Genomic DNA, 21,085 nt, shown 5'->3' on the forward strand with positions numbered 1-21,085 from the left:
ACAGTGCCCTTTCTTGAAGGACTCTGTGACATTATCTTTCAACAATATATCGCAAAACTTCATGTTGCCCATGCTATCATGACATACCTTGATATGGTGGATGTTGGACTGTTGCCTTGGCCAGCACGTGCTCCACAGCTCATGCCCATCGAAAACATCTAGTCATTGGTTACCAAGCCTTTGGGACTACACCACTTGCCAGTCACTATCGCTGATAATCTGTGAAATAGAGCTGAATGTTTTCGACATGATGCAGAACATCTGTGTGTACTAGGGTTGGCACCTTTGTGTACTAAACTGTGAGCCTGGAGAACCTATAAATTTAATCCTATGCTCTTCCTGCTACATTGTGTATGGGTTATAGGTGAACTTTCAATATTAGCTATTGTTGTTGGGCTTGTCATTATATTGGCCAACAGTGTACCACCCATGTGAATGTAGGCATCAACTAAATAATTGGATCAGACGGCCATTAAGTGTTCAGCTTATGGGTCCGCTTACTCATTTACCTGACTTTCATTCATTTCTGCTTTGAGAATCGCTAATCAGTGCTCTGTATACTTACCACTATGGCTTGCATTATCATGGTAATCACCTTACTTTAATTATCATTATTGCTATTATAATTAGTGTTTTAACTATAATAACTATTATTCTAGTGATTACGAGCATTATACTAATCGCAAGTAAGTTTAAACATATGAAGTTGCAAATGCTATTAGAGTAAAATTTGATAATATTAGTTGAATAATCTCAATCATGACTAGAAATTCTAATGTGATCTAGCTACTTAAATGACATCCAGTACACGAGTAGGTGTGTTGAAAATAATGTGCATCTATTCTTAAAGTTGGATTTTATTTTGTTTTCACAACGACACATTCTGATGCCGGAAGCAGGTGGAAATTCGGCTGTCAGAGTATGATGGGTATTTCTGCGTTGAGAACTGTACAGCTAGTCATATATTCATATTTCCGCTAGATTCTGCGCATACTGGGAAGAAGAAAGTAAACGTTAGAAATTTGCTTTATAGTTATTATATTTTATTATTACAAAATAAAACAAACAGTAACCCCTGCTGCAGAGTAGTCAGGTGATTCAGAGAGATACAGTTTTCAAACTTGCTCCTTATTTTTTGTTTGAAACATAATGAGTCTTCTAGCTTCGTTTCACAAATCTCAGCTCGATTTCCTTTGTGGGCAAGAGCAGTATACTTCTGGTGTTGTAGGTGATATGCCTGGTAGTATTCTCAGTAGGCCGTATGCTGCACTTGGACAGAATGTTGACAAGACCCACTTTGCTCTGCAATAAACCGAGTCGCATACCTGCAACACAAACAAATGGGGTTCGATTTATTGCTGATAACTTAATTACATCAATTAAAAATCTCGGCATGTAGACAGACCATTGGGGTTTGCCAGTGAAACATTTCAAAAGCATGTTTTGCCTTTACTGTTCATGTAGTTCAGTAGTGAGAAAAAATGTGAAAGATTCAATTTCATTAATCTTTTGATAAATTGGTGCCGAATCAAGAATGAATGTGAGAGGAATAATAGTTATACCATAAATTAGCTGCATGAAAACACTTATTAATAATATTACGGAGGTATGCGAATTCAAAATGGTATGAAGCCCCAACACTCTACACTCCTAACAGTAGTGGGATGTAATCATTGGTATGTTCCTAGGAAAACAAAATAGCTGAGGTCATACTCGCACCGTAAAGCACATAGAAGCAGGAAATGCCTAGAAACTACACGGTCCAGTCCCATTAATCTGATTGCCACCTATATTCGACATTAGCTCGCAATAACCACTCACACAGGATAAGTGCCAGTGGAGGGCATATAAAGTATGTCGAGGGGACACGGAAAACAGCACAGTCGTTATAGTACTGCGGAAACGAAAGGATATATCTGAAGTTCAAAAGGACATAACCAACGGCTACCAGCCCATTTCCGAAATGGCTAGGTTTGTAAACTGTTCGAGGGGCCCGTGGTTGAAGAAAACTGTACATGGCAAAATGGTACTATACAAAAGTGGCACCGAGGTAACTGTGGTGCACCATGGGCAATAGATGGAGTGAGATGAATGACGGCTGAGATTAGGTGTGTGTAGTAAGTATCATATATATTGGGATTTTGCTTCTTTTCAAATAGTGTAAAGCAACAGTTTGGTGTCGTCCAAAGGTCAAGGTGCCACACTGAAGTGGGTAACGCACATGGATACTAAAGACATCAGCGAAGTCTTGCAGGTGTCTACAACGATGAGTGGGAGAGGCTGAAGAAGATATGCCGTGTATCTCAGCACACTAGCGCCCCCCCACAGAGGTCAATATAGATTCGAGCACTGAAACACTCTTCCCCGGATCGCGACTTCAGCTGAAGCAGTCAACATTATCGAGTAGGACTGAAGAGTTATTCAAACCTCAGATGGCAATGTACTTTTTGTATGTGTTCAACATTGTACTTCAAGAGAGCTGTTTGTAAATTAGTGCCTCAAGTGATGCTTTAATAGTCAGTGACAGCTGTATATTATCAAACTCTCCTGTGGCAAATGATTGTATCAAGCGAAATAAATCTTTTTATTCACTCATGTAATAAAGTGAACTAATATTTCGTGTGTCGTAGTTCCAATGAGCCGTCTTCAACAGCAATCAAAAACCCCACACCTATGGCTGGTCTATTTTAGTTTCATCTGGTCGTAACACTCAGGAACAGTGACTATGTGTGTTACCATGACAAATTTTGTAGGTGCACTTAGCGGCTTATGCGGACACAATCTGTACGATGTGTTGCGAATAGCGTTAGCAACACAGAAATAATAAATGTAAACGTCATGCATGATGCGGCAGCTTGTCAAGCAGCTCATTGTCTATGACGTCATATCTCCTTATCTACGCCATCTAATCCATACATATTATAAAACTGTACGTATGTATGTGTGTGCGGTTTGCCCACTTACCGATTTCAGCCAAACTTGGTACATGTATCCCTTACTGTCAGGCGACAATCGCTGTCGTGGTAAGAACCACCTACCTGTCATAGTTAAGGAGATATGACGTCATAGACAATGAGCTGCTTGATAAGCTGCCGCATCATGCATGACGTTTAAATTTGTTATTTCTGTGTTGATAACGCCATTCGCAATACATCTTACAGATTGTATCCGCATAGGCCGCTAAGTGCACCTTCAAAATTTATCATGGTAACACACATAGTCGAGGACATATGACACTGAGATGCGTGAAAAACTGAGCACTATGCACGAAATTAAATTGCATTTATTCTTTACTACTAAGATACTCCTGCAGTCGACTCAACTTCAGGAAATTCCTGACATCTGGTAGCTTTCAACTGCAAACCGCGAACGGTTGTAAGTGAAAACAATAGTTGCAAACACAGCTATGAAGAGGCGTTGCCAAAGAGACGTTTAGAAAATCCGTTGTAGACACCCGAAGCAGATGCGCCCAGGTGCCTGGACATCTGACTATAAATATTGTTTAAAATCAGTTTTAAGATAAATAAGCGACATATCTCAAACACAGTTCAGTTGTTTTCGTTCCTAATAGAAAACTGGCAAAGCGAATAATCAGGTGATGCCGGGTTTGTCAGGTAATCAAGAATAAATGGCTTCACCATGGTGTGGAATACCCGAAGAAACTTATATGCTCTCTTACTCGCATTATCGAAGTAAGCGGTGGTATTACACGGTATTAGCACGATGTTTTCTGGCAGTATGTTATTTTATGGCCCATATGCTTGTAATATCTAATAAAAATTTGTGATTCAAACTTCTTCCACCGTACAGATCTATTACTAATAGATGGCATTAAATATACATGGTAATGTGTTCTTCTATCTTAGTGGCGTATCTAGATTTAAGATCAGCACTAACATTGTAAAGTGGATCTAATAAAGCTCTCTGTAAATACTCAACAAGTAGTCTACGTAAGTAAATGTTTCAGACTTGCTCATGCTTTGTATTTGATCCAGGAAACTCAAGAAACAAACTAAATCTAATTGTATTGTCAACTTTTTCGTCCCTGTTTCAATAACTATTTTAGTACTGCTACTAATTACAGTAGTATACTTCTATTAATGTGCATTTTGAAGAATGTTAGCCGTGACAACTGCAAACAGACAAACCTATGCAGGAGTGAAGTCCATCCCCAAAAGGCAGGTACACGTATGGGTGCCTCTTGGCCTTTATCTCTTCCGAGAACCTCTCGGGGTCGTAGCGCTCCGGATCAGATCTATTACTAATAGATGGCATTAAATATACGTGGGAATGTGTTCTTCTATCTTAGTGGCGTATCTAGATTTAAGATCAGCACTAACATTGTAAAGTGGATCTAATAAAGCTCTCTGTAAATACTCAACAAGTAGTCTACGTAAGCAAATGTTTCAGACTTGCTCATGCTTTGTATTTGATCCAGGAAACTCAAGAAACAAACTAAACCTAATTGTATTGTCAACTTTTTCGTCCTTGTTTCAATAACTATTTTAGTACTGCTACTAATTACAGTAGTATACTTCTATTAATGTGCATTTTGAAGAATGTTAGCCGTGACAACTGCAAACAGACAAACCTATGCAGGAGTGAAGTCCATCCCCAAAAGGCAGGTACACGTATGGGTGCCTCTTGGCCTTTATCTCTTCCGAGAACCTCTCGGGGTCGTAGCGCTCCGGATCAGATCTATTACTAATAGATGGCATTAAATATACGTGGGAATGTGTTCTTCTATCTTAGTGGCGTATCTAGATTTAAGATCAGCACTAACATTGTAAAGTGGATCTAATAAAGCTCTCTGTAAATACTCAACAAGTAGTCTACGTAAGCAAATGTTTCAGACTTGCTCATGCTTTGTATTTGATCCAGGAAACTCAAGAAACAAACTAAACCTAATTGTATTGTCAACTTTTTCGTCCTTGTTTCAATAACTATTTTAGTACTGCTACTAATTACAGTAGTATACTTCTATTAATGTGCATTTTGAAGAATGTTAGCCGTGACAACTGCAAACAGACAAACCTATGCAGGAGTGAAGTCCATCCCCAAAAGGCAGGTACACGTATGGGTGCCTCTTGGCCTTTATCTCTTCTGAGAACCTCTCGGGGTCGTAGCGCTCCGGATCAGGGAAGTGCTCCGGGTCGTAGTGAAGTCCAAAGAGGCTGATGACGATTCCTGTTCCTTTGTCCACGACGACGTCGCTGTCCGGAATCTTGTAGGGTTCCGTGCAGTCGCGATTCAGGAAAGGCAGCGGCGGGTACTTTCTGAGTGTCTCTGTTAGAAAACAAGAAGTGGGAAGTCAGTCACAGGCCACAGGCATTTTGACAAGCAGTGACACATCTTAACTCACCAATGCAGTGGCAATTGGTATGCTTTGGAGAAATCAGACTGGTTCTGACATAGTACGCATGCCAGTTCGTAACTATGATTGTAAACTATCAGAATGCTTTATCCTTTTATACATAATAATTGGTGGTGCGAGATGTTAATGGATGTACAATGCGCGCATTAACTGATCAGAAGTAACCGAGCACTTTTTATGTGACATTTATCCAGGAGCAGGTAACCTTCGCCTCTATGAGGGCTCGAACACCAATGGGGACACTTTCAGTGAGGTGACTGAATCTCTGTGAAGGAATCAGAGACCATTCTTCCTCAAGAACCGAAACCAAAGAAGGTAATGATGGGGTCTGGAAAGAAGTCGACGTTGTTGCTCATCCATAAGGTGTTGCATTGGGTTCAGTTAGGGCTCTGGGCAGTCCACTCTACTTCAGGACTGCTATTCTCCGCCACAACCTAACCATGTAAAACACTCCTCCTTCGTGCTTCACTATTGACGCTACACAAGATGACAGGTAAGATTCTCCAGGCATCTGTCGACTGTTCACTCCAAACCAATCGTTTCCAGTCATCCACCGTTCAGTGGAATCACTCTTTACACCACCTCAAAGGTGCTTAGCATTTACTAACAAGAAGTTTGGCATATGAGGAGCTTCTCAACTATATTAGCCCATTCTTTTCAACTCCGTATGCTCAGTCACTGTGCTGACTGGAAAGCTGTTATCACTTTGGAACTGTTGTGCCATTCCTTCCACTGATTCCATGCCATTTTTTACAAACATCATCCGCCGAATTCGACAGTCCCAGTCCATGAGTACACGAGGTCTGCTTGGTCTCGGTTTAGCTGTGGTTGATGCTTCGCATTTCGACTACACACTCACATCACCAAGGGTCGATATGGGCAGCTTTAGAATGGCTGAAATGCACCTGATGGATCTGTTGCATAGATGGCCTGGAGAATGGCACGACATCTACCAGATAATGAAAAAAATCTACTTGCACCACTGGAAATATTTCAACTTCTTTGTGGTACTATATACTAAAAGGCCTTCGTAAAAGCTGTGGAGCCCAACCTAAAAAAAAGTGTTATACCAGAGCCAAGGCAGCCCCTGAGGGCCGGCAGCACGTATTACACCACAGAGGATGAGACTTTCTATGCCCAAGGCGTACCAAAAGCACCATGGTAAACACCGGCTATTTACATACAAGATAATGGAAACAGACATGCCGAGCGCTACTTCTTGCAGGGGGAGCTCGAGTCACGACCTGCAGGAAGTATCACTACGCCAAAACCTGAATGGCTGGAGACAGCTATTTAGAGGCTAGAACCAGCCCCAAAGTTCACGCCAGATGCCCACCTCGTGTACTGCGACCGATGGAGATTACGTCTTTGTCTCTGTATTGGACTGTTACTAGCGTGTGAGTGTGTTACCACGAACCTTTGTGGAAAATCAGAAGTGAACTTTTGTTTGCCTCAATTAGGAGACTTTTGCAGGCATCGTTATGGTTACCTTTCGTTTCTATGTTCAGCCATCAACCTTGTGAACTTGCATCAATAAAAGTTGTGTTTGTGAAAAATTGCGAATTGTCAGTCACAGCAAAAAATACTAATATGTCAGAATAAAATTCACATTGAGTAATTCCTTCATCCAGTAGGTAAACTGAAACTGCTGTTGAGCGCGAGCATAGAAGTAATTTTTTTTAATCGTGTCAGCAGGATCTTCATAAATCACTCGTGGCCCTCCAAACACTAACGTACCTTAATGTGGTGACATTCGTTTTATAGGTGACCTTTATTGATATTGGAAGATATTTTCGTAATTATTTGTCAGGAAAAGGAAAACGAAACGGGAGCTGACACTTCCTAATTTCGAGTCTGTGTTTCCTAGTCAGAGCATGCAAGCGTGTTGTAATTGATGGCTGCATTGTAGGCACTTGACAGAATTCAACTGTTCTCACCTATTATATTCCATGATGATCCAAAATAAAATTAAGATTACACTAGTGCAAAATAAAGTAGAAATAATGGTACGTCACTAATGGAGAGCATTCCACAAAAACTCATGAAAATATACTACGAAGTCCGTGTTAGAAAAAACAATAGGTGGAGTGGACGCGATATATGTAATTACAGTACTCTAAATCTGCTAATTGAAGCTCATATAACCAACACTGTTTCATAAACGGGGTGGCAGATGACCACGTATAGTATTTCCTCTTACAACTTAGGAGCATATGTTTGTGTGACTGAAAGCTTCCTGACGGTGTAGCGAACATGTGACGCAGTACGGGGTATTTAAAAGACTGCGCACAGATTGAAGGAGCTGGTAGAGGCGGCGATACACGACAACTGGAATAGGTAAATGATACTATCCAAAGACTTGTTAAGATTTTTTCGGAAAATGGAATCTCCCGAAATTCTGAAAAATGAAATCATACTATAATCAATTCTGTACAACAAATAGTCTTACCAACAACTGGTGTACAACATGCACAGGGTCATTAAAAAGGGTAAAATACATCAAATTTTTGGATGTACGTATTTATGTAAACTTGAACTGGAAGAAGTATATTACTGAGCTCCTCAAACATGTAAGATCCTCTATGTTTGCTCTTCGTATAACTGCGAATATGGAAACAAATCTATCAACCTTTTGACATAATTTTCCTATTTCCAATCAATAATTTCATGCAGAATAATTTCCTGGGGTAAAGAAAGGACTGATTACACAAAAGGGAGCAGTAAGAATAAAATGTGGTGTTTATCAACTCACGTCATGTAGGTACGTCTTCAAGGAGCTAGGCGTTTTAACTGCGCTGTAATAATATATATATTCGCTAGTGAAATTTGACATAAACAATCCATCGCAATTTGAGAAGAACGATGATATCAACACCTACAGCACTAGAGGGGAAAAAAGATCTTCATTACCCATTGTTACAGCTGCACGTGGCTCAGAATAAAGTTCAGCATGCAGCAACAAAATTCTTGATCTATAACATAGAATGTGTCTCAGGTAGTCAGGCAAGTTTTAGATTGCAGTTAAAAATCATTCCTCTTGGACAACTCCCTGTATTCCACTCACGAATTTCTACTTAAAAACTGGTAGACAGTAAAAATATTAATAAAAAGAGAAATATGTAAAGTTTAGTTGTATGAGTAGGACTAAAAATTATAATGTTTATTAAAGTTAACATTAACCGCCCGCCCGGTTGGCCGTGCGGTCTAACCAAGGCTTTCCGGGCGGGAAGGAGCGCCGGTCCCCTGTACGAATCCTCCCGGCTGTCGAGGTCCAGTGAGCCGGCCAGTCTGCGGATGGTTTTTAGGCGGTTTTCCATCTGCCTCGGCGAATGCGGGCTGGTTCCCCTTATTCCGCCTCAGCTACACTATGTCGGCGATTGCAGCGCAAACAAGTTCTCCATGTACGCGTACACCACCATTAATCTACCATGCAAACATAGGGGTTACACTCGTCTGGTGTGAGACGTTCCCGGGTGGGTCCACCGTGGGCCGAACCGCACAATAACCCTGGGTTCGGTGTGGGGCGGCGGAGGGGTGAAGTGGAATGCGATAGTCGTCGTGGGGTTGTGGATCACTGCGGCTGCGGCGGGGACGGAGCCTCTCCGTCGTTTCGAGGTCCCCGGTTAACATAACATAACATTAACCACTTGTACATAACATGTAAACTAATTCATTCCTCATCATTTCGAAAAAAGAATTTTTCAAATAATACATGAAGTTAAATAGGAAATTATGACCTTGTGAATAAATCTGAACAAGGAAAAGTTTTGGGAAACGCTATATACAGACATGACTGAACGCTTAGACACAACAGACAGAAGTGTTATCGAAATAGTTCCACAATTTTTTTCACTGTAATATATTTGGTCTTATAAAACTAAATGCTCTTTCAGAGAATTAAAAACGCATTTAATGTGAAGTAAAACATAAATCAGAAAAAAAGTAGTGACTGGATGAAAAGTAGAAAACAATAGTTGTACGTAGACATGTGAATTTCACTGTGTTTGCAGATAATTAGTAGCCATCAAGGACAAATGAGCTACGTCACTGATTAGATTGTAAATACACACGTCAAAAAAAGTTTTGCATCACCTCGTTTCCGATAGTTTCAGAACTTGTAAAGAAAATCGGAATACACATCAACAGAAACATCATTTCCGCCCTTTTTATCGCTAATGAAAAGAACACATTGCATGTTGCCCCACCATACAGCGAGACCTTCAGTTCAGAGTGGTGGTCCACATTGCTGTACATTTCGGTACCTCGTACACCCAGTAGCAAGTCCTCTTGCATTGATGCATGCCTATATTCGTCGTGGCATACTTCCACAATTTCATCAAGGCACTGTTGGTCCAGACTGTCCCACTCCTCAATGGCGATTCGGCGTAGATCCCTGAGAGTGTTTGGTCGGTAACGTCGTCCATAAACGGCCATTTTCAATCTATGCCAGGCATGTTCGATAGTGTTTTTGTCTAAAGAACATGCTGGACACACTAGTTGAGCGATGTCGTTATCCTGAAGGAGGTCATTCACAAGATGTGAGCGACGGGGACGCGAATTGTCGTCCATGGAAACGAATGCCTCGCCGATATGGTTGCACTATTGGTCGGAGGATGGCATTCACGTATCGTACAGCGTTTACAGCGCCTTCCATGACCACCAGCGGCGTCCGTCGGCCGCACATAATGCCATCCCAAAAAGCAGGGAACCTCCAACTTGCTTCACTCGCTGTACAGTAGATCTAAGGCGTTCAGCCTGATCGGGTTGCCTCCAAACACGTCTCCGAATATTGTCTCGTTGAAGGCACATGCAACACTCATCGGCGAAGAGAACGTGATGCCAATACTGAGCGGTCCATTCGGCATGTTGTGGCACCCATGCGTACTGTACTGCAAGGTGTCGTGGTTGCAAAGCTGGACCTCGCCATCGACTTCTGGAGTGGATTTGCGCATCATGCAGCCTATTGCGCACAGTTTGAGTTGTAACACCATGTCCTGTGGCTGCACGAAAAGCATTATCCAACATTGTGGCGTTGCTGTCAAGGATCCTCCGAACCATAATACGTAGGTAGCGGTAATCCACTGGGCAGCCTCAGCGAGGCATACCATCAACAGTTCCTGTCTCTCTGTATCTGCTCCTTGTCCGAACAACATCGCTTTGGTTCACCCCGAGACGCCTGGACACTTCCCTCGTTCAGAGAACTTCCTGGCACAAAGTAACAATGCGGCAGAGATCGAACCGCGGTAATGACGAACTAGGCTTGGTTGAACTACAGAAAACACGAGCTGTGTACCTCCTTCCTGGTGGAATGACTGGAACTGGTCAGCTGTCGGACCCTTCCTCCTAATAAACGCTGCTCATGCATGGTTGTTTAGATCTTTGGGCGAGTTTAGTGACATCTCTGAATAGTGAAAGGGATTGTGTCTGTGATACAATATCCACAGTCGACGTCTATCTTCAGGACTTCTGGGAACTGGGGCGATGCAAATCTTTTTTTAATGTTTGTAACTCAAAAACGAGGAACCCCGAGCTGTGATGTACGAGTTTCATGGACTTATGGAATATCGTGTACGTATTTTGAAAAGTCAGAAAACTGTCATCAGGTAGTGTTTGGATTCGAACTTTTGTGGAGAAGCAAAAAAAAAAAGAGATAAAAAACAAAAAAACCTGCACGCGTGTTATAACGCGTAATTCAGAAGTTCTACTCTGCAACTGAGGAACCAAATCACTCTACGATAATAGCTTCAGCACTCCGGCGCAGTATTTATCCCTCACATAACTTAATATATGAAATCAAGCACCTCACGTAATTTGTATATGTACACTCCTGGAAATGGAAAAAAGAACACATTGACACCGGTGTGTCAGACCCACCATACTTGCTCCGGACACTGCGAGAGGGCTGTACAAGCAATGATCACACGCACGGCACAGCGGACACACCAGGAACCGCGGTGTTGGCCGTCGAATGGCGCTAGCTGCGCAGCATTTGTGCACCGCCGCCGTCAGTGTCAGCCAGTTTGCCGTGGCATACGGAGCTCCATCGCAGTCTTTAACACTGGTAGCATGCCGCGACAGCGTGGACGTGAACCGTATGTGCAGTTGACGGACTTTAAGCGAGGGCGTATAGTGGGCATGCGGGAGGCCGGGTGGACGTACCGCCGAATTGCTCAACACGTGGGGCGTGAGGTCTCCACAGTACATCGACGTTGTCGCCAGTGGTCGGCGGAATGTGCACGTGCCCGTCGACCTGGGACCGGACCGCAGCGACGCACGGATGCACGCCAAGACCGTAGGATCCTACGCAGTGCCGTAGGGGACCGCACCGCCACTTCCCAGCAAATTAGGGACACTGTTGCTCCTGGGGTATCGGCGAGGACCATTCGCAACCGTCTCCATGAAGCTGGGCTATGGTCCCGCACACCGTTAGGCCGTCTTCCGCTCACGCCCCACCATCGTGCAGCCCGCCTCCAGTGGTGTCGCGACAGGCGTGAATGGAGGGACGAATGGAGACGTGTCGTCTTCAGCGATGAGAGTCGCTTCTGCCTTGGTGCCAATGATGGTCGTATCCGTGTTTGGCGCCGTGCAGGTGAGCGCCACAATCAGGACTGCATACGACCGAGGCACACAGGGCCAACACCCGGCATCATGGTGTGGGGAGCGATCTCCTACACTCTCCGTACACCACTGGTGATCGTCGAGGGGACACTGAATAGTGCACGGTACATCCAAACCGTCATCGAACCCATCGTTCTACCATTCCTAGACCGGCAAGGAAACTTGCTGTTCCAACAGGACAATGCACGTCCGCATGTATCCCGTGCCACCCAACGTGCTCTAGAAGGTGTAAGTCAACTACCCTGGCCAGCAAGATCTCCGGATCTGTCCCCCATTGAGCATGTTTGGGACTGGATGAAGCGTCGTCTCACGCGGTCTGCACGTCCAGCACGAACGCTGGTCCAACTGAGGCGCCAGGTGGAAATGGCATGGCAAGCCGTTCCACAGGACCACATCCAGCATCTCTACGATCGTCTCCATGGGAGAATAGCAGCCTGCATTGCTGCGAAAGATGGATATACACTGTACTAGTGCCGACATTGTGCATGCTCTGTTGCCTGTGTCTATGTGCCTGTGGTTCTGTCAGTGTGACCATGTGATGTATCTGACCCCAGGAATATGTCAATAAAGTTTCCTCTTCCTGGGACAATGAATTCACGGTGTTCTTATTTCAATTTCCAGGAGTGTATAAGATAATACAGATGCTTAGAAATGCGTTTTCGAGAAAAACGCACTTGTATGCTTTCTTTTTAATTGCAACTAATGCAAATAGCATACATAGACATTGTGTTATTATATTTTTTTATAATATTAGCATTCCCCCATAGATTAGGCCTTGTCATGGCGGGGTAGCTCAAATACACAGGGATCCAGACAATAAGGTAGGGAGGCATAGCTTGCTGCTTATAGAGGGAATGCGAACTAGACTGTAACGTGGGATGTTCAAAGGTCATGAATGTGTTGAGCAAGACCATCAGTATGCCAGAGTAGCCTGGCGAGATATCCTGCGAAATCCACTTCGCGTCTGACTTGTAGCAAGTGGCAAAGTGGACAGACGTGCTACTGAAAATTTTCTCTTCGAAACTAACAACCTCGATCTGTACCTTCACAGAGTCTTTTCCTCTAACACTTAAAGGAATCATCACAACAATGTACTTTGTAAGAGATTCTACCTCAGGGAATAACCAGAGTCTCTCTTCTAAGATAATGAAATGGGATTCTGGGGGCTCATAACATTATGCAAAAGTTGAGTCGGAGCGCACTGCAATCTGACTAAAGCCACAAAGACGCAAAATCAAACATAAGAATGTAAGTTATCTTACCACCTTTAATATGAACTCCTTTCTAAAAACAGGTAAACATAAAACATTAACATAGTTCCTCAAAAAGAAGAATACTATAATAACTGCATTCCAAGAGACAAAGTATACCAACGAACACCTATCTGACTTAGAAGGATTCCGAACTTTTAAAGATAAATCAGGAAAGAGTATTATGTAAAATATATCACAATTTGGTAAGGAGTCATCGTAAAGAAAAAAGTGTTAGACTCATTAATAGAACTTCAGTCCATAAGTGAAAGGCTTTCCACATTACCCTTTAAGTCAACAAACACTACTGTAAACACACATTTGCCAATAAATTAAAGGAAAAAAAGAGTACAAGACGTGCTAACACAAGAATTTTGGCAAATAATTGGCTGCATGTTAAACAGAATTGCATCAAGAAATTATATTACTTGGAGGAACAACATCACAGGTCCATAGTAGGAAGGTGTCCTGCAATGAAAGAACTAAGACATATGGAAAACAACTTACTAGCCTATATGGAGGACGTGGTGTACTTCTAATGTATGTGGTATTCAAGAAGTTTCCTCGGAAGCAAACTACATGTGTATCACCAAATCCGATTAATGGAGAGGAATAACTAGATTATGTAAACACTCCGGAATGCAAATAATATTGAAGTCGTTAAAAATGCTGTTTGCAGTCCGAATATTATATCTACATAATGAAGATATAAATTAGATGCATAATTAAAAAGGACCCAGTACCTGTCTAAAAATACGGCGCAATCAACTTACCTAAAGACGTAAATTATAAAGCACTACTAAGAAAAATATGTCTGAACCGTGGGAACAATTCCAAAAACACAAAACAGGAGCAGTAGAAGATACCATCCTCCTCAAAAATAAACACGTGCACGCCTGGTGGAATGATGACTGTGATGATCTATTATTCAAAAGACAGAGAGCCTGGAACAATGGAATGCAAATAAAAATGAGGAGCCTTTATAGAAGCCAGAAAAACAACGTCAAAAGCTCTTTAGATGGTCAGACTACAACATATGAAAGATCAGCTGACAACAAAAGAATGTAAGTTTAAACAAGACAACGAAAGGCGCTTCTGCAGAGCGTTCCAAACCACCTTAAGAAAAAGACACCTACAAGCTTACAGTTTAATGATCCAAAACTGCATAAAATAACAACGAAAGCTGTATAATATTTGTAGAATGTTTCTATCACTTACACATCTGCTTTCCACCACCAGAAAATTTTAATTTTGTCAACACAACATCAAGAGATCCAGACCAGAAGCCACTAATATTTGTAGAAATTAAAGAAATCACGGCGCAAGTTCAGCACCAGGGGAAGAGACTTGACAAACAACCAGCCAGCAAAATGGACATCTGCCCTAAGACATACCCTACATATAAAGATGGGTAAAACACATCAAACAATTAAAGGAATATACCTCTCGCCACTGGTTTACAAAATTTTGTAGAAAGGCACTTCTAAGAAGAGTTAAAAGAGTATCTTGGAGGTTCAGGAAGAGGGGGTCTTGCGTAGAAAAAGTCAAAAACGTACAGCACATCATAAAAACTGGGACAAATTGATGCTTGAAATACGTAATAGCATTTGTAGATTTTAAAAAGGCGTTCGATTCTGTTAATACAAATACATAATTAAACATTATAAGAGTCTTTTGACCAGAAAACCACAGAAATAATTAAATCAACTGTAACCGACACAACATGAAAAGTAGAGTTTATGGGAGAATTGTCAGAAACTTTGTAAATGAAATCAGGTATAAGAAAAGGAAATGGCTTTTACCCCTACTGTGCATTTGAAAAACTGATTAGATAATGGAGGAAGGTTTCGATATTAAGGGTATACAAACAAGAACAAAGCCAATGAAGATCACTGTAGACTGTCTAGCACACGTAGATAGTAATGCTCTTATTGCAGATTCACTTGAAAGTGCACAAGAAAAAAAAATTACAGAACTACAACATAAAGCAGCAAACGTAGGATTACAACTATCGTTTTAAGAAACTCAATTCATGACAAACGTCATGAACGCGTCCTAACAGCTTGAAACAGACGACAGCAAAATTTTTAGAGTAGACTTATTTAAATATCTGGAAGAATGGATACAAAAAATATGATGGAAAAGATAACAGTAGAGATTAGAATATTCTTACTACAAATGGAAAGGCCCTTTCAAATAACAAGAAACAAAAGTATTAAAAAGCCTTACTTCTGGAACACAAAACTGAAACACTATGAATCTGTCGTCAGCCCTAAAACACTGTGTGCAGTGAAACACTGAAAACTATGGAAGGGATCGCAAAGATATAAAAGTTAACAAAAAAGACTCCTAAGAAAAATATAAGAGCCCTAAAGCAGCAGTGATTCAAAATCCGGAATAAGATGACATACAGAACTATATGTGAAAGGTGAGAAGTGAACAAACGTAACGAGAAAACGAATGTTGACCAATAATGACAGAATAATCAAACAAATCTTTGACTTAGCAAATAATCACAAAATCCAAAACTACATGGTTGAGAATGGTATGAAGAGATATTGAATACGTGAAAGAAGAAAATAAGAAACAGAACATAACTGCAGAACCAAATCAAGAACTGGAAGAAATGAGGGAATGAACAACATTCTCGAAGAATGAAAAAAGTGTGGTCCTAAGGAAACTTCAGCTGAAACAAGAAAACTGAACCGATGTTGATTTATCATGCCCTCTAAGAGGGTTGCTAAAGAAACAAAACCGCATCCTGTGATGTTAGATTTAGGCAAAGAAATAGTTACCAGCGATATATTCAGCTTTGCTGAGGCTCCATGTTGCTGCCTGTGCCGAATATGCAGCCCATAATCGCTGCGCATTGTTTTACGTCGCCCTTCATTTCCGAACTGGTTTTAAATTTTAAATTTATCACGTATTTGGCAAGTCTCTTTTTTGTAACATTGAAAGGCAAATTAAAATATTTATCAGAAATTATTAGCTGGTCTATACCTTATTGGCTGTAACTTTCTTTGCTTTGCTGTAATCTAACCACATAATTTCATTGCGAATCGATACGCATAAAACACTTTTTTACCTCGTATCACACTATACATGAACATTAACTTGAAATCTGGAGTAGAAATATGTTACGAACTGTGAAATTCCAAATCACGATCCGACACTCAATGAACTCGTCCATTTTATTACAACAAACTGTGAAACTGCAAATCACGACCGAGTGGGGTGGCGCAGTGGTTAGACACTGGACTCGCATTCGGGAGGACGACGGTTCAATTCCGCGTCCGGCCATCCTGATTTAGGTTTTCCGTGATTTCCCTAAATCGCTCCAGGCAAATGCCGGGATGGTTCCTTTCAAAGGGCACGGCTGACTTCCTTCCCTGTCCTTCCCTAATCCGATGAGACCGATGACCACGCTGTCTGGTCTCCTTCCCCACACAAACCAACCAAACCAACAAAATCACGATCCGACGCTCAATGAACTCGTCCATTATATTACTGAACACAGAGACTTCAATTCTCAGAATTAACTCAAATCTATTAACAGGTGGCGCGGAAATATACCATGCACGACATCATCTGTAGTTTTTTGTTTTTTATGCGTCGTATCTGTGGCTCGGCTAAAAGAAGCTGCACAAATTAAAACCGAAAAAATTGGCCATAATATATTATCTGTCAAACGTGAAGTATTTTAACATGTCATAAAATAAATGTATGGAACTCACCAGACACAACTTTGTCCAGGTAGGACATCTCTGTTATGGCGTCGTACGTGATGTTGCCATCGTGTCGCATCAGTACAGAATCTATCTCGTGCTGCAGCTCGTTTTGTATATCCTCGTGCAGCGCCAGTTCGTATAGGCTGGAGCTAATTGTGGTACTCGAAGTCTCGAAGCCAGCGATGAAGAACCCAAAAGACTCTGCCGCCAGGTCTTCCACTGAGAAATCTGCAGTTGGATTGGATTATTTTGACGTTAGCAACCAAGAAGAAACAACGACAGTTTGGTGACCCTACAAAATATCTTAATGAAATGACGTAATATTTCCTCTGAGTCCCCAGCCTACTTAAGGAGGTTAGCTCTGTTTCTTCGCTGACGCTCTCAGATTTCAATACCACCCATTTCTCGGAAGTGATGTAGAGGTTGTTATACCGGTATCTTGTCAGTGATAATTGGTAGCATTCAACCATTTTGATCAAAGTCAACACAAATCAATAATGCGTCCAGCGATCAGGTGGCGGAAACCCAACACATACACTCCTGGAAATTGAAATAAGAACACCGTGAATTCATTGTCCCAGGAAGGGGAAACTTTATTGACACATTCCTGGGGTCAGATACATCACATGATCACACTGACAGAACCACAGGCACATAGACACAGGCAACAGAGCATGCACAATGTCGGCACTAGTACAGTGTATATCCACCTTACGCAGCAATGCAGGCTGCTATTCTCCCATGGAGACGATCGTAGAGATGCTGGATGTAGTCCTGTGGAACGGCTTGCCATGCCATTTCCACCTGGCGCCTCAGTTGGACCAGCGTTCGTGCTGGACGTGCAGACCGCGTGAGACGACGCTTCATCCAGTCCCAAACAAGCTCAATGGGGGACAGATCCGGAGATCTTGCTGGCAAGGGTAGTTGACTTACACCTACTAGAGCACGTTGGGTGGCACGGGATACATGCGGACGTGCATTGTCCTGTTGGAACAGCAAGTTTCCTTGCCGGTCTAGGAATGGTAGAACGATGGGTTCGATGACGGTTTGGATGTACCGTGCACTATTCAGTGTCCCCTCGACGATCACCAGTGGTGTACGGCCAGTGTAGGAGATCGCTCCCCACACCATGATGCCGGGTGTTGGCCCTGTGTGCCTCGGTCGTATGCAGTCCTGATTGTGGCGCTCACCTGCACGGCGCCAAACACACATACGACCATCATTGGCACCAAGGCAGAAGCGACTCTCATCGCTGAAGACGACGCGTCTCCATTCGTCCCTCCATTCACGCCTGTCGCGACACCACTGGAGGCGGGCTGCACGATGTTGGGGCGCGAGCGGAAGATGGCCTAATGGTGTGCGGGACCGTAGCCCAGCTTCATGGAGACGGTTGCGAATGGTCCTCGCCGATACCCCAGGAGCAACAGTGTCCCTAATTTGCTGGGAAGTGGCGGTGCGGTCCCCTACGGCACTGCGTAGGATCCTACGGTCTTGGCGTGCATCCGTGCGTCGCTGCGGTCCGGTCCCAGGTCGACGGGCACGTGCACCTTCCGCTGACCACTGGCGACAACATCGATGTACTATGGAGACCTCACGCCCCACGTGTTGAGCAATTCGGCGGTACGTCCACCTGGCCTCCCGCATGCCCACTATACGCCCTCGCTCAAAGTCCGTCAACTGCACATACGGTTCACGTCCACGCTGTCGCGGCATGCTACCAGTGTTAAAGACTGCGATGGAGCTCCGTATGCCACGGCAAACTGGCTGACACTGACGGCGGCGGTGCACAAATGCTGCGCAGCTAACGCCATTCGACGGCCAACACCGCGGTTCCTGGTGTGTCCGCTGTGCCGTGCGTGTGATCATTGCTTGTACAGCCCTCTCGCAGTGTCCGGAGCAAGTATGGTGGGTCTGACACACCGGTGTCAATGTGTTCTTTTTTCCATTTCCAGGAGTGTATTTAAAAGTATTAAAACGGTGACAACATATCTGCGACGTTCGTGAAATAAAATGAAATAAAATCACTGTGAGTGAACGTCCTATCCTTAATCGCTCCCTGACGCTCCGCAACCACGCACCAGTTCCTGTCCTCTTCACCTGTGGGCGCCAAGACTCTTCACTTGACGCTTCTGGTGGAGTCCATGTGCACCCGTGAGCTGCTAAGCCCGAGGCAACACTCTGTGCGCAGTAATTGGAGACCGACGGTGACAAGCGACTGATCAGAACTCACTCGATTACCTCCCACACGTGGTCAATAGGAAGCGGCGAGCGTCTACATCTATTAGACTCCGTAAGCCATTGCACGGTATGTCGCAGGGAATGCATAATGTACTAATACCATCTCGTCCCACCCCCTTCTCTTCACCTCTCTCTCTATCGCACACTCGGATGGCATACGGGGAAAAAACCCGTTGTCAGTCCTCTGAATGAGCCCGAATTCCTCTGATTTGAGCGTTGCGGTCATTATGTCGTACTATGCGGAGCAATTTCTGACATTCCAAGTTTAGTGAGTAAGGCTATCCGCGATGAACAACGTTTGTCTTGCAGCCCCTCTCGCAAGAAATTTGCGTGATCTCGGACGTTTAGAACCTCTCGAAAATATGCTTAGAGTGTAAGCCGCTCATCCCAAAAACAGTGATATGAGCCATTCGCATGCTAAGCTGCGCGTCTTGCCACAAGAGACATCTGAATTAACAACTATTAAAGGTCCTGCAGAGGAACGTCGGTAACACGAAGAAAGAAAATATCTTTTTCGATGAAATCGTTTCCGGTTTTGGCTGTTAAAAAGTTATTTATTTCAACTAGAATTTCGATACGTTGTAATTTTCGAGCATTGTCGGACGTTGTAACCCACTCAGCAACACAAAGCTGCGCCATGCTGCGTAAGAGCCGGTTGTATGAGGTGTTGTGAATTTATCACCTGTTGCAGATGTCTCTGCCGCTTTTGTGATACAGTTACCACGCCCACTACATGAAATTTAAACTTCAGTATTTACATCATTATTTCACCAGCTCTGTAGAGGATATGGTATATGGAACAGTTGATAAATTCACAGCACGTCATGTAACTACTCTTACACAGTATATCACGGCTTTGTATTACTAAGTGGGTTACAAAATCCCAAAATGCTTGAAAATGACATCATATTGCAATAAATAATGTTTTAACAGCTAAAAGCGGAACTGATTTCATTTAAAAATTTGACAAAAGCTGTGGACCGAGTTATCACCAAACTAAACAAAATATTGATGTAACAGGACCAAAGTACATGTATTTTGCATCGACAAGAATAATACTGCTGCAATTACATGGTGGAAACCTTTCTCCCTAGGGCTGTCGCCGATTAAAAGACTCCAATGTGGTGTGAGACTGTGTGGTCATATTCTGCAATATCAGATGCATGTGTTGCCGTTGGTAAACCACATTGCGTTCGTAGAAGTAATTTAAGTCCTGCTGATGTGTTATGAACGTGGATTAAAGGTGGAGGGCCGGCCGGAGTGTCCGTGCGGTTCTAGGCGCTACAGTCTGGAACCGCCAGACCGCTACGGTCGCAGGTTCGAATCCTGCCTCGGTCATGGATGTGTGTGATGTCCTTAGGTTAGTTAGGTTGAAGGACTTCTACGTTCTAGGGGACTGATGACCTCAGAAGTTGAGTTTTTTTTTTTTCTAAATATTAAGTGGAGCCCGTCCACATCCACACTTGTATGGTAACCATTCAAAAAGATCTAGTGACACCTCTGCTTTGGTTACTACCTGAAAAGAGTCACTCTGAAAAGTGCAACAAAAGCAGCGATTTGTTTTCACTTGGCTCGTTAACAATTTGTAACTTGCAGAGAAGCATCACGAGTGGCGTATTTTGAGTAAAGCCTATATTTCTATTATTTCCATATTAAAATTTGCTTCTTTTGGCAAAACACAGAGGAGTTTACATAGTGTCAATTTAAAATTTTGTGCAGATGCGATTGGGAGAAAATTCTGAAACAGTGGTTCATTAAGTTTATTTAGTAAGGAAATGAGGCAAAGTAAGGTCATTAGCTTACGAACAAGTGCATCCTCAGTACTAAAATGAACGTGTTATCTTTCATCGAAGAAGTCTGTAGTTACTGGAATAAAA

The 21,085-nt window shown here is 42.9% G+C and overlaps 1 protein-coding gene across 1 annotated transcript in view; it reads right to left on the minus strand.

Moving 5' to 3' along the window:
• Nucleotides 1-1,021: 1,021 nt before the first annotated feature.
• LOC126484431 (cytochrome P450 6k1-like) overlaps nt 1,022-21,085 on the minus strand; it is a 132,182-nt gene continuing 112,118 nt past the window's right edge. The window contains exons 6-8 of the mRNA XM_050107946.1: nt 16,977-17,198; nt 5,035-5,286; nt 1,022-1,325 (exon numbers count right to left, since the gene is read on the minus strand). Coding sequence (XP_049963903.1) covers nt 1,159-1,325; nt 5,035-5,286; nt 16,977-17,198 — 641 coding nt within the window. The 3' untranslated portion in view covers nt 1,022-1,158. The remainder of the gene's footprint in view (nt 1,326-5,034; nt 5,287-16,976; nt 17,199-21,085) is intronic.

The sequence above is a fragment of the Schistocerca serialis genome, chromosome 6 (genome assembly GCF_023864345.2).
Source record: "Schistocerca serialis cubense isolate TAMUIC-IGC-003099 chromosome 6, iqSchSeri2.2, whole genome shotgun sequence".
Lineage (NCBI taxonomy): Eukaryota > Metazoa > Arthropoda > Insecta > Orthoptera > Acrididae > Schistocerca > Schistocerca serialis.